General features: G+C 43.0%; 1 protein-coding gene across 1 annotated transcript in view; it reads right to left on the bottom strand.

Moving 5' to 3' along the window:
• Nucleotides 1-12,882, bottom strand: part of KIAA1549L (KIAA1549 like) — a 219,171-nt gene that overhangs the window by 15,152 nt on the left and 191,137 nt on the right. Inside the window, exon 16 of the mRNA XM_065404300.1 lies at nt 6,253-6,600. Within this exon, the coding sequence (XP_065260372.1) occupies nt 6,253-6,600 (348 nt within the window). The remainder of the gene's footprint in view (nt 1-6,252; nt 6,601-12,882) is intronic.

Genomic DNA, 12,882 nt, shown 5'->3' with positions numbered 1-12,882 from the left:
AAGCAATGAAAGTCCCAAATAAATCCACAAAGCAAGGTAATTCAGAGAAACCCAGGATCAGACTGTTGGGTCATGAAATCTAGCATTCTGCCTCCAGCAAGGCTGGATTTCATCTCTAGTACAGCTAGAGACTGTGCGATGCTTACTATTTGGCCATCAACTCTTGGTCCAAAGAATGGCATATCACCTTTATCCATACTGTTGCTACAAATATTAGAACTTCATCTAGTCTGCTTGGAAATACAAGTGATTGTATATAATTCTGCTTAGCAGTAGATTGAACCTCTTCTCAGACACTCCCTGATTTACTTTCCTAGACAAGTCTAGGTATTGAAGACACCTTAGAGCAATGTGTGGCGTTACAGTTAATGCAACTGAACCACAACTAAAATGATACAACATGACAAGGTATTAGAAGACTGTCTAATGTCCTCAAACCTATGAATTGTGGTAAAACCAGAGGCTGAAGTCCAAATGTCTTCAGCCAGCAGCACCCTACAGTGATTATCAATAAAAACGTAATCTTTTTGGTTCCACGCAGTTATTTTCTGTTTTAAATATCTGCAAAAATGTGGTATCACAGATACTTTGTGAAAAACTGACTTCTGATGCAGATACTAGCATTAAAAACTAGTATGTCTTGCATTCTCCCTCTAATCTACTGTTCAGGTCTCTGAGTAGAAATGTCCATGGCACTCACTTTGGTATTTAATCTAAGCTAATTCAGACTGGAAATAAGGTGGAACTTTTTAACAATGAGAATAGTTAACCACTGGAACAATTTAAAGGGTTGTGGTGGATTCTCCATCACTGGAAAGTCTTACATTACGATTGGATGTTTGTCTAAGAGATACGCTAGTTCAAGCAGGAATTTATTCAGGGAAATCCTGATTATATGTTTTTGTTTCTTAATCTTACTTTTGTGTCTTAACTGATTGCATCTATTTTCCTTTATCATGTCAATTCCAAAAATGAGTTGCAAAGATGAAAGACTCTTGCACTTGTGACAGATTTGTCTATATCTGTATTGAACTATAAAGCTCATGGTGTTCACTAGCAAAATTTTGATCGGAAACAGTAAGGTGCCTTCACTGTTGCTTTAACACCCATATTGAACTGGGATTCCTGTATGTCTTAGAGCAGTGGTTCTCAAACTAGGGCTGCCGCTTGTAGAGGGAAAGCCCCTGGCAGGCCGGGCCGGGTTGTTTACCTGCAACGTCCGCAGGTTCAGCCGATCGCGGCTCCCACTGGCCGCAGTTTGCCGCTCCAGGCCAATGGGGGCTGCAGGAAGCGGCGCGGGCCAAGGGACGTGCTGGCCGCCCTTCCTGCAGCCCCCATTGGCCTGGAGCGGCAAACTGCGGCCAGTGGGAGCCACGATCGGCCGAACCTGCGGACGCGGCAGATAAACAAACCAGCCTGGCCCGCCAGGGACTTTCCCTGAACAGGCGGCGGCCCTAGTTTAAGAACCACTGTGTTAGAAGGCAATCAAGTGTTGTTGACTGGAAGACCATTCAGGTTAAATGGAAACACCCCAGAACAATGAACTGACTGCAGGCCAGAGGAACCAGTTCTCCCAGGTGGGTTCTTAACCAAGCAATGAATCATTTGATGAGGCACTTGAAGCCACTCAGAGGAGTCACCTGACAGAGGGTACTGAAACCTTATAAAAGGACTCTGCTCTCTCCACCAAATTGGGGGGAGACCAGAATAAGAACACAGACCCGGGCAGGTGGAAAAGAGGAATCCTGACTCCCCTGGAAGGACATTAAAATCCAAAGGACCCTCAGGCAGGATGAAGAAACTGAGGCATGGATTTATATGCAGGTTTTGTTATTTTTCTATAGATATGTATATCTCTTGTGCTGTGTCTAGGAATAAAGCTGGTTCAGAAATTTCTTTGCGAAGTCTGTTACTGCTTTGACTCTCACAAAGCCCCAAAGAGGGGAAACCAGTCATTCAGAGAGTCCCCAGCTGTGGTGGGACTCTGGGGAGCGTGCAAGAATGAGTGGGGAGGCTGAGTACAGCTGGCACTAAAGAGGAAGGCTTGTAATTGGCTCTGACGTGGTTCAGACATTAGATAATTTGATTTCAGTATTAATATTTAATCAGCTCCAAGTTATCGATTTAATTGAGCTGGGGGGCCATTTTTGAGTTGAGGGTTATAACCCAGTTAGTAGCTGAAAACCTGTGTTATTGCATGGCTACAGTTCATAAGCCCGCGTGCTTTAAAGAAAAAGGCCAAAAATGGCTGAGAACTAAAAAATTGGCCAGTAACAAACTGCGCATCTCAGTAATGATCGAACCTGTGATATTCCAAACAAAACCCTCTCAACCATGCTTGTAGCTGTTTCTTTCACTTCACGCTGACCCCGACATTCTAGGCTTCAGAGTGATGTTTGGAGTTATTCTGCACGTGGGGTGAGGTGTGCTGTGCTGGGAAAGCTGGGTGGATTTGTGAAGGTGGCAAATGAGGTATGTGCTGCAGAGAGGGCTTATGAGTTTGGGGTTATTGTGTGTGCTGGTGATTGTGTTGATTTGTGACTAAGGGCATTTGTGCTGGGATATTTGTGTTGATTTGTGAGAGTGGCAGTTAGGCATATGGGTTTGGAAGTTGGGTCAAGTAATGCAGTCTCCCTCTTATAACCAATGAAATTGTTGCATGCAGATAAGCTGCAGAGTAAGGGCAGTGATTGGCTGAGTTACCTCTGATATTATCGTCATCTAGGGTTCTTGGCATGGTATACATAGATGCCTTATTATAGCATGGGTGTAATTCATAAAGTCAAAATAGCTGAAACTTAAATTGGATGGTAACAGACCGCAAAACCCAGTGATGTTTCAACCTGGTGATATTCTGAACAAAGAGAAGGTCTCAACCATGCTTATAGCTGCTTTCATCACTTTGCACTGCCTCAGATATCTTAGGCTTCAGAGTGACAATCCTAGAATCTTATATACCGGTATATATGAACAGCCACCTCTTTATATTCCTTCTTAGGGTTTACTATTGCATTAATCTGCTATTTAACTAAATTGATGTCAATCTAATATTGATACTAACTTGTTGATTTGATCTTGATTTGATTTTGGTTTAATATTCAGTTTAATATTATTATTAATGGTAGCTTAGTTTTGGGGATGTTTCCTTGATTTTAATTTTAATAGTTGTAAAAGTTTACAAAACCGATATTGAGTCACATTTGCTTCAATAAGCAGCATGGGTCTAGAATCTTTGAGACACTGGCTGAATATCAGCTAGTCAGAGCCGGACCATTTCCCCCGATTAGTCTTATTTCTCACATCAGAATCAGGCCCCCTTTATCATTATCTTCCCTCTTTGCAGAGCACTAAAGAGGAGAGAGAGATGGTAGCTTGCCCAGAGTCCTAACTAACAAGGCTCTGTTATTCTGTGGTTTTCAGTTCTGGTCTCCAGGAAAATAATTGCCATTTTTCAGACTACAGTTCTCAGTGTGGTTCAGTCAGCTCTCAGGATTTCTAAAGTAGCAACTACAATGTTAGTATCCTTAAACGAATGCTTGAAGGGGTCTTAACAAAAATAAAATAAACCACCAACTCAAACTACAGATGTTGGCCCCATAGCCAAACACTTAAAGATAGGCTCCAGCTGACCCTTGCAGCTGCCTGAAAAACCTTATAAAGCCCCTACCGTGGTTCTTATTGGAGTCATGCAGCTAAACACTACAATCTACTTTGAAAAACAAAAATGGCATTTTAATGTCATTTTCCCAGTTCTTATTTAGAGATACATTGGAGACATTTCATCATGAAAATCCTTAGTGAAAATCCTGTAGATCCCCTTTATAAAGCATTAACGTTAAGATGCAGAGAACAGTATGACTAGTCTCTCTTCAAAAATATGTAGCCATATAACTTCTTTTATTTCACTTTAGAAAGATCTGCTTAACTATAAAAGTAATTTGACTGGACACCTAATGACCAGCACAACTGCTAATCAGATTCCAACCATAAAAAATGATCAAATGCAGTATGAACTGCAGTAGAGAAATTTCAAAGTGCCAGGAGTACTTTTATTGTGATTTAAATAGCATTTCCCTGAAAGTGAGCATTTAATACCACTGGCTTCAAGTTATCCATGAAGGATAGTTCAGAAAAAGTATCCCTTATTGTACACTCTTCTTACCATGGAAGGTAAACATAGCAATGATGATTCTGAGTTGTAACAATTTCTCTCTAACAATAACAGACTACTCAAATATAGACAGAGTCAAGAATCTTCATTTCTATTATAACTCTCGAAATGCCTTCTTTCAGAAAAATATGTACTCCTGGCAAAAAACTGTCATAAGAACAACAACAACTTTATCTTTTGATTTTTCTCTTTCTGAAGCAAATTCCCAGGTGTTTTCAGTAATTTCACATTCTTACAGAGCCTAATTTTTCAGTTTCATTGCCAGTAGTGGGGCTGCTGTTTTATTTACTTCACCAGACAAAACTAATCCCAGGTTTAGCTTTGCCTATGATACTTGTGAAAGAAAATGTTTGTTTTGTGATGTTCAGATACAATACAGTAGAACCTCAGAGTTACAAACACCAGAGTTACGAACTGACCGAACAACCACACACCTCATTTGGAACTGGAAGTACACAGTCAGGCAGCAGCAGATATAAACAAAAAAAGCAAATATAGTACAGTACTGTGTTAAACTACTAAAAAATGAGAAAGCAGCATTTTTCTTCTGCATAGTAAAGTTTCAAAGCTGTACTAAGTCAATATTCAATTGTACACTTTTGAAAGAACATCCATAATGTTTTGTTTGAAGTTACAAACATTGTAGAGTTACGAACAACCTCCATTCCCAAGGTGTTCATAACTTGGAGTTTAAAACAGTGCATGGACAGCAGTTCTGATACTGCTATCTACATGCTTTTCAAAATCCATCATTGCAGTGTCTGAGCACTCCAGTCATTCATCAATTTATCCTCTCAATACTTGAGAGGCAGGAAATATCTACATGTTACAGATGAGAAAAATGAGGCATCGATTGACTTGCCCAAGGTCGCACAGGAAATCTGTGGCAGAGACCGGAAATAAACACAGCTCTTAGGTCCCAAACCAGTGGCTTAAGCACAAGCCTATCCTTTCTAACCACACTTTGCGGTCCTTGCAACTGGCACACTAGGCCCTCCTGCCAAGATAACCCTCAGTGTATCCTAAGTATAGCTACTGTCAGCTCCCTGTTCAGCTGTGTATTCTCCAACCATCTATGAACATGAGCTTCTCCAAATCTGACTTTCCTAGTCATTAACTGGTGTGCTACTGTGTGAACAATGAATAAGAAAAAGCAGGTAAATGAGGCCTTGGTCTGATAAACTGCTACAGATGCCCCCATAATGTTGAGAACCACTGTTTTAAAAAACAAGAAGCCACTTACTGTACTTGTGTTGAATGTGTGGGATGAAATTCAATGTTGATAAATGCAAAGTAATGCTCAGTGGAAAACATAATCCTAACTATACATACAAAATGTTGAGGTCTAAATTAGCTGTTACCACACAAAGAGATTGTGGAGTCATCATGGATAGTTCTCAGAAAACATGCACTCAGTGTGCAGCAGCAGTCAAAAGAAAGCTAACAGAACATTAGGAACCATTAGGAAAGGGATAGATAAGACAAAAAATGTCATAATGCCACTGTATATATTCATGGTACAACCACACCTTGAATACTGCGTGCAGTTCTGGTCACCCCCCATCTCAAAAAAAAATTATTAGAATTGGAAAAGGTACAGAGAAGAGCAACAAAAATGATTAGGGGTATGGAACGACTTCCGTACAAGGAGAGATTAAAAAGACTAGACTGTTCAGTTTATAAAAGAGACTCAGGGGGGTACAATAAAGGTCTATAAAATCACAAATGATGGGGAGAAAGTGACTAGGGAAGTGTTATTTTACCTCTTCACATAACAAAAGAACCAGGGGTCACCCAATGAAATTATTAGGCAGCAGGTTTAAAACAAACGTAAGGAAGTACTGCTTCACACTATTATGTAAACAGCCCAGATGAGGGGCCCATTATTAAAACTGGAAATTAGGAGTCTTCTTTTAAGTGTGTGTGCACACACACACCTACAAATGTGCTTATAGTTACCAGAAGTACAAGTACATATGTGTTTCATGCACATGTACATGGGGCTCTCGGTTTTAAAAACATAGCCCAGAACACAAGTATCCCCATGACAGTACAGTATAGTAAGTAATATTTTAACTTACTGGTCTTGGTAAGCTATACTGATACATTTCTGGTCTATATGTTGGCACCCACTGTACTCCCCCTCTGGGTCGGGTCATGGTACCAGGAGCACTGGTCACCACTTCAGAGTATGGTAAGTGTTGTGCTGAACTGTGAGCATCTTGTCTGTTCTGCCCTCCATGGCCTGCAGATGCCAGACTAAATGCCTCTTCCAATAGCATGTGCATCTGTTGTCTAACTTCATCAATGGAAGGCTGAGAACTTAAAGTTGATGTCTCAGAATGGCCTTTAGCCTGACGGGATCTGGTATAACTTCGAGGTTCGTTGACACGGTCAACATTTGTTTCTTCTATCATTTCAGGTTCTGTCTGTTGGATAAAATAAAAGCATTTTATATTCACACATGCTTATAAGAACAGTGGTCTGTGTTGCTTTTTAACATATTTTCTTCAACACAGATACATCAGAAGTTTCTCATGCCCAGGCACAAAATGGTATAATTCATGAGACCATATAAACTATATATTACAATTTTTACGTCAGTTGCAGCTGTGAGTGCCCAGAATTTCTGCATATCAGACCCGGGGTCTCAAGTTAGGCAACCAAAAGAATGAGGAACACATAATTAGTGACCACCTGTAAAAAGTTTGGTTTAAGTGATATGCCCAGCATGATACAGGAACGCTGGCAAAAGCAGGGATAGAATTCAGTTCTCTAGGACAGCTTTCAACTGCCTTAACCATGAGACCATCCTTTCCCTTCCTGCAATTCTCTGCCTTATTCTCTACAGCCTTCCAGCTTCTGCAACAAATGAGGCAGGGGTCCAAGAGACAGTCTCTTTCACTACACAGTTCTGATTCATCTCCAGAGCATGTCCATTCTGTGCACCAAATAAGGTGGCGGGGGGGGGGTCTTGTGGAAAAAATAGTATGACCATATAACTAAAGACTATCATAATGCACATGACAAGAGGCCCTATTTCTGGCATGTCCTAACTTTTGAGTGCTTGACTTTGCAACCATAAAAGCTTTATTTTAAAATGTGTGTGTGTGTGTGTGTGTGTGTGTGTGTGTGTGTGTGTGTGTGTGTGTGTGTGTGTGTGTGTGTGTGTGTGATTATTGTGAAAGCTTTAATTCTTCCTCTCTTTCACATTTAAAGGGACATCATTAACTTTAAAAAAAACACAGCTATTGGAATGTTTTTTTCCATCTAATGTAAGAAGGAACACCTAAGACAGAAATACTGCTATTTTCATCTTTCTCATTTCATTTACTTTGTGCATTCATGGGACATCATTTTCTCCCTTTATGGTTAGTCAGTTTCCTTTGTTTGTGTGGGTCTTCCACACACCACACATGAAGGAGAAAATCTTTTTTAAAAATAGGTAAATATAATTGTAAACCCAAGAAAACTGCCAGGGAGACTCAGAGGCAGGTGAAATTATTTAACTAATTTTTAAAAATTAGAGTTCAAGTTGACAATGTCCCTTTAATTCTTAGTATTAATGAGTCCAATGTGTATCAAAAGAGAGACTAGACCCACAAATGTTACAAAAACCATATATGATCACTTGCAACGGGCCCCTCGGCTCCATGTACTAAGTCTTCTTGTTCATTCTTGAGAACAGGTGTTGAATGCTTGACTTTGCAACCATAAAAGCTTAGGACGTGCCAGAAATATTTAAAAATGTGTGTGTGTGTGTGTGTGTGTGTGTGAATAGCTGGCCAATCGTGTGCATTCCCTGGCTCTCTCAGTCTTTAAAACTCTCTGGTTTGTGATTTGGGATAAGATCTGAATTATTTGCAATGGGTGTCAGTGGTGAGCGGAAAAAAACGATCTTCTCTAGTTCTATTCTAAATCCATAGAGTAGCCTTTGCGAAAGGATGTGTATACATTTATAGAGGCGGGTTTTTTTAATCCATCCATGGTGTTATGGACTAGGATGTAATCGGTCGGGCCTATTAGAGCAGGAGTCAGGTCTTGTGGGTGGAGCAGGTGTCCAGTTTAGAGAACAATGCCAAGGGTCAGCACCAGAGTCAATTGCCAATTGCCAGAGCCAGGGGTCAAGCCAGAGTCAGAACCAGGAGTTGAAGCTGAGGGTCAGAGCCAAGGTCAGATACCAAATGCCAGAGCCAAGGGTCAAGCCAGACTCAGGGTCAGAAGTCTGAGGCCAGGGTTGGAGCCAGGACTGGTAACTGATGATTGGAAGCAAGGTGTAACTGGCAGGAACTGGAGGAGAGGCAAGGATCAAGCACAGAACAGGAGCACAGTATAGGGGTGAAGGGAGGGGTGATGCAGAAGCCAGGAGTGGAGCAGGAATCAGGAACAGGGTTGGGTGCAGGAGACAGGCACAGAATGCAATGGTGAAAAGACAGGACCTACAGTTGTTTCTAAGAAGTTCCAAATTCCAGCCTTGCTTTGCCATAGCTTATTTTTCAGAAAAAAAGTCAATGCACTTTGGAATTAAACAAATCGCTACATAGAATCAATTCTCACAAACATTAAAAATCAAAAGTCTGATTTCTATATTAACTGCCTACAGTTAATGTGACACTGCACCAGAAATCATTTGTACAAATATATTTCCTCCATGATTTTTCTATTTATGTAGAGGATGAACAAACAAGGAAATTCCAGTACAGTAACTATAAAATATGGAGGGTTTTTGGGTATACACACACAGCTAATAAAGCTTTGGAGGTCACAGTGCTCCCTCTTTCAAGATTAATAGGTATAATCATGGCCTATTTCCACAAGCCTGTAAAAGTGTCAGTGACTAGAAACCCACAAGAGCACTATTAATACCTAATGCTGAAATAAATCAGGTGCCCAACTACAGCCCTGTAATTAAGCCATTACACTTCTAGAGTCTTTGATCCTTTCTTGAAAATGAAGAAAAGAGTGCTAAAATATACCATAAGAATAATGAACAGGAGTACTTGTGGCACCTTACAGACTAACAAATGAAACCTGTCATAAGAATAATGATTCCTTACCAGAACTTCATGCTACAACCTGACTCAATACTAATATTAGGATGACCAGGCAGATTTTGGAGGAGGCTGTTGTGAAGGATGAACATTTACTCAAGTTTTAAAATCTAGTTGCATTAATTCATCATATATGCTTGGCTTGTATTATTTACTGTTTATTTTCATTTCACACTGAAAAACATCAGAATTATAAATATTCAGGAATAAGTGTGAATGTTAAATTGTGAGGGACCTGAAGAAAAGCTCTGTTTAAGCCCAAAAACTTATCTTTCACCAACAGAAGTTGGTCCAATAAAAGATATTACCTCACCCACCTTGTCTTTTTAATATCCTGGGAATAACAACATAAGAACGGCCATACTGGGTCAGACCAAAGGTCCATCTAGCCCAGTATCCTGTCTTCCGACAGTGGTCAATGCCAGGTGCCCCAGATGGAATGAACAGAACAGGTAATCATCAAGTAATCCATAACATAGGTACAATATCATGGGACAACTACTGAAGATATTACAATGCCATTATATAAATCAATGATATGCCCTCACCTGAAAAACTGTATTCAGTTCCAGTCACCCAGTTTTAAGAAGAAGGAGATAGCAAACACAGCAGTCCAGAGAAATCCACGGAAAATGGTTATAAGGAAAGAAAGACTTCCATACAGGCCAAAGTCAAAAATTTTGGACTGTTTAGTTAAGAGAGCAAAAAGATAAGAGGGGATGTGATAGAGGAATAAAAAATGTTACTTAGGGTTACCATACGTCCGGATTTCCCCGGACATGTCCGGCTTTTTGGTGAAATTTGGTGAATTTCCAAAGAGCCGGACATGTCCGGGGAAATAGGGAGGCATAAGCCAGGGTCCGCCCAGCACGATCCGCCGGGTCCGCAGCGCAACCCAGCTGCCCCGGCTACAATGCTCGGGTGGGGAACGGGGGGGGGGTCGGGCTTCCCTCGCGGGCGGGGACCCCCCGGCCACTGGGGGACCATTCCTGTGGCCCCGTTGCCCCGCGCAACTCGGAACCCGGCACCGTGGGAGCTGTTTCTGGCGGGGACAGACAGGCCGGGGAACGTGCTCGGTGGCAGGAAGGAAGCTGTGGCCAGGGCGGCAGGGACCCACGCCGCCGAGCGTCTGAAGCCCCCAGCAGGCAGAGGCTGCCGGGGGAGCAGGGCAGGTGGGGGGCATAGAAGCTGCAGGGGCAGGGGGGTGCAGGGGCTGCAGGGCGAGGAGGAGCAGGGCAGGCAGGGGCATAGAGGCTGCAGGGGCAGGGGGTGCAGGGGCTGCAGGATGAGTGGGGAGCAGGGGCCTCAGAGGCTGCAGGGGTGGGGGGATGCAGGGGCTGCAGGGCAAGTGAGGAGTAGGGGTCACAAAGGCTGCAGGGGCGGGGGGGTGCAGGAGCTGCAGGGCGAGTGAGGAGCAGGGGTCACAGAGGCTGCAGGGGCGGGGGGGGTGCAGGAGCTGCAGGGCGAGTGAGGAGCAGGGGTCACAGAGGCTGCAGGGGCAGGGGGGTGCAGGGGCTGCAGGGCGAGTGAGGAGCAGGGGTCACAGAGGCTGCAGGGGCGGGGGGGGTGCAGGGACAGGGCAGGCGGGGGGCGCAGAGGGTGCAGGGGCTGCAGGGCGAGTGGGGAGCAGGGGTCACAGAGGTTGCAGGGGCGGGGAGGCTGCAGGGCGAGTGGGGAGCAGGGAAGCACTTAGCAACCCCCAACCAAGATCAGAGCGGGAGGGAGGAGAGGGAATGCAGGGTACTCAGAGGAGGGGGCAGAATTGGGGCAGGGACTTTTGGGGAAGGGGCGGGGTTGGGGTGGGGCGGGGCCGGGGCGGAGTTGGGGCGGGGCCGGGGGTGGGGAAGGGGCGGAGTTGGGGCAGGGCCAGGGCCCCCTTGGAGTGTCCTCTTTTTTCAGTGTTGAAATATGGTAACCCTATGTTACTGATACAGAGAAGGTAGATTGGATGATCCTATTTGCCTTTTCTCACAATACAAGAACAAGGCAAGACAATGTATTGCCAACTCATGATTTTATCACGTCTTGCAATATTTTTAATTATTTTATTAAATCTGCTGATTCATTATTTTGAATTATGGCGGTTGGTAATACTGCATACACATACCTAATAATTAATCTGTGGAATTCATTGTCACAAGAAGTGGATTCTAAAAAAGAAGGATTAGACATTTATTGCTCTGAAAACTCTGGCAGTTACATCAGAGAGGATCCACTTGAGGTCTTCAGGCAGAACTAATTTTATGCAAATTACCACTACATAGCCATAGCCAACTATAACATGAAGGGAAGAGGAACAGCAAAGGCATGCTTGATGTACATAAAACATGGAGTTTGAGATTAGGGCCTTTTGGAATATGAATGAATTAGTTACATTACTTACAGCTTTTTTAAAGACTCGCACTACCCCTCCTCCTCTTCCCCCCCCCCCCCAATAGCTTAAATTCAGCACCATAAAATCCTTATTCTTGTATTTTTGAGTTAATGACAGGAATCCATGTATGCCTACAGAAAGTTTTCAACTACTAATATTCCAGAGCCATGTTACCTACAACCCTACCCAAATCCATTAAGAAATAGCACATAATACAGATCTGCTTTTCTTGGGTCATTCAATCTTTTGATTACCTAGGGAGGCTGGACTTGAAAATTTTTGCTACCTAAATGTTTCTTTTTACAGAAGATTGCATAAGTAGAAGATACTGAAAATACTTTTTTCTTTTCACAAAACCTTTAGAGTTTGTTTAACTACAGATTTTGACAGAATAGCCTATTTAAGTGTGTGTAATCTCAAAAAGTATTCCAGTTAATTAGACTATGCTGTATCAGTCATCCTCATTACTTGACATATTGATGATTTACACAATCCAATAGGAAGTGTCACCATGCAAGAAACATTTAAGAAATCTGATGAATATAACATGTTTAGATCAGGGTGGATAAAAATTGACTTTTAAATCAAGTTCCTGCTTCTCCACGTGGGAACCAATGATACTGCCAAGAATGACCTTGAGCAGATCACTGCAGACTACGTGGCTCTGGGAAGAAGGATAAAGGAGTTTGAGGCGCAAGTGGTGTTCTCGTCCATCCTCCCTGTGCAAGGAAAAGGCCTGGGTAGAGACCGTCGAATCGTGGAAGTCAACGAATGGCTACGCAGGTGGTGTCGGAGAGAAGGCTTTGGATTCTTCGACTATGGGATGGTGTTCCAAGAAGGAGGAGTGCTAAGCAGAGACGGGCTCCACCTAACGAAGAGAGGGAAGAGCATCTTCGCAAGCAGGCTGGCTAACCTAGTGAGGAGGGCTTTAAACTAGGTTCACCGGGGGAAGGAGACCAAAGCCCTGAGGTAAGTGGGGAAATGGGATCCTGGGAGGAAGCAAGAGCAGGAGAGCGCAAGAGGGGAGGACTCCTGTCTCATACTGAGAAAGAGGGACGATCGATGAGTTATCTTAAGTGCCTATACACAAATGCAAGAAGCCTGGGAAACAAGCAGGGAGAACTGGAAGTCCTGGCACAGTCAGGGAACTATGATGCGATTGGAATAACAGAGACTTGGTGGGATAACTCAGATGACTGGAGTACTGTCATGGATGGATATAAACTGTTCAGGAAGGACAGACAGGGCAGAAAAGGTGGGGGAGTTGCATTGTATGTAAGAGAGGA

This window comes from Emys orbicularis, chromosome 4, assembly GCF_028017835.1.
Source record: "Emys orbicularis isolate rEmyOrb1 chromosome 4, rEmyOrb1.hap1, whole genome shotgun sequence".
Taxonomy (NCBI): domain Eukaryota; kingdom Metazoa; phylum Chordata; order Testudines; family Emydidae; genus Emys; species Emys orbicularis.
This window is presented reverse-complemented; position numbering and strand designations above follow the sequence as displayed.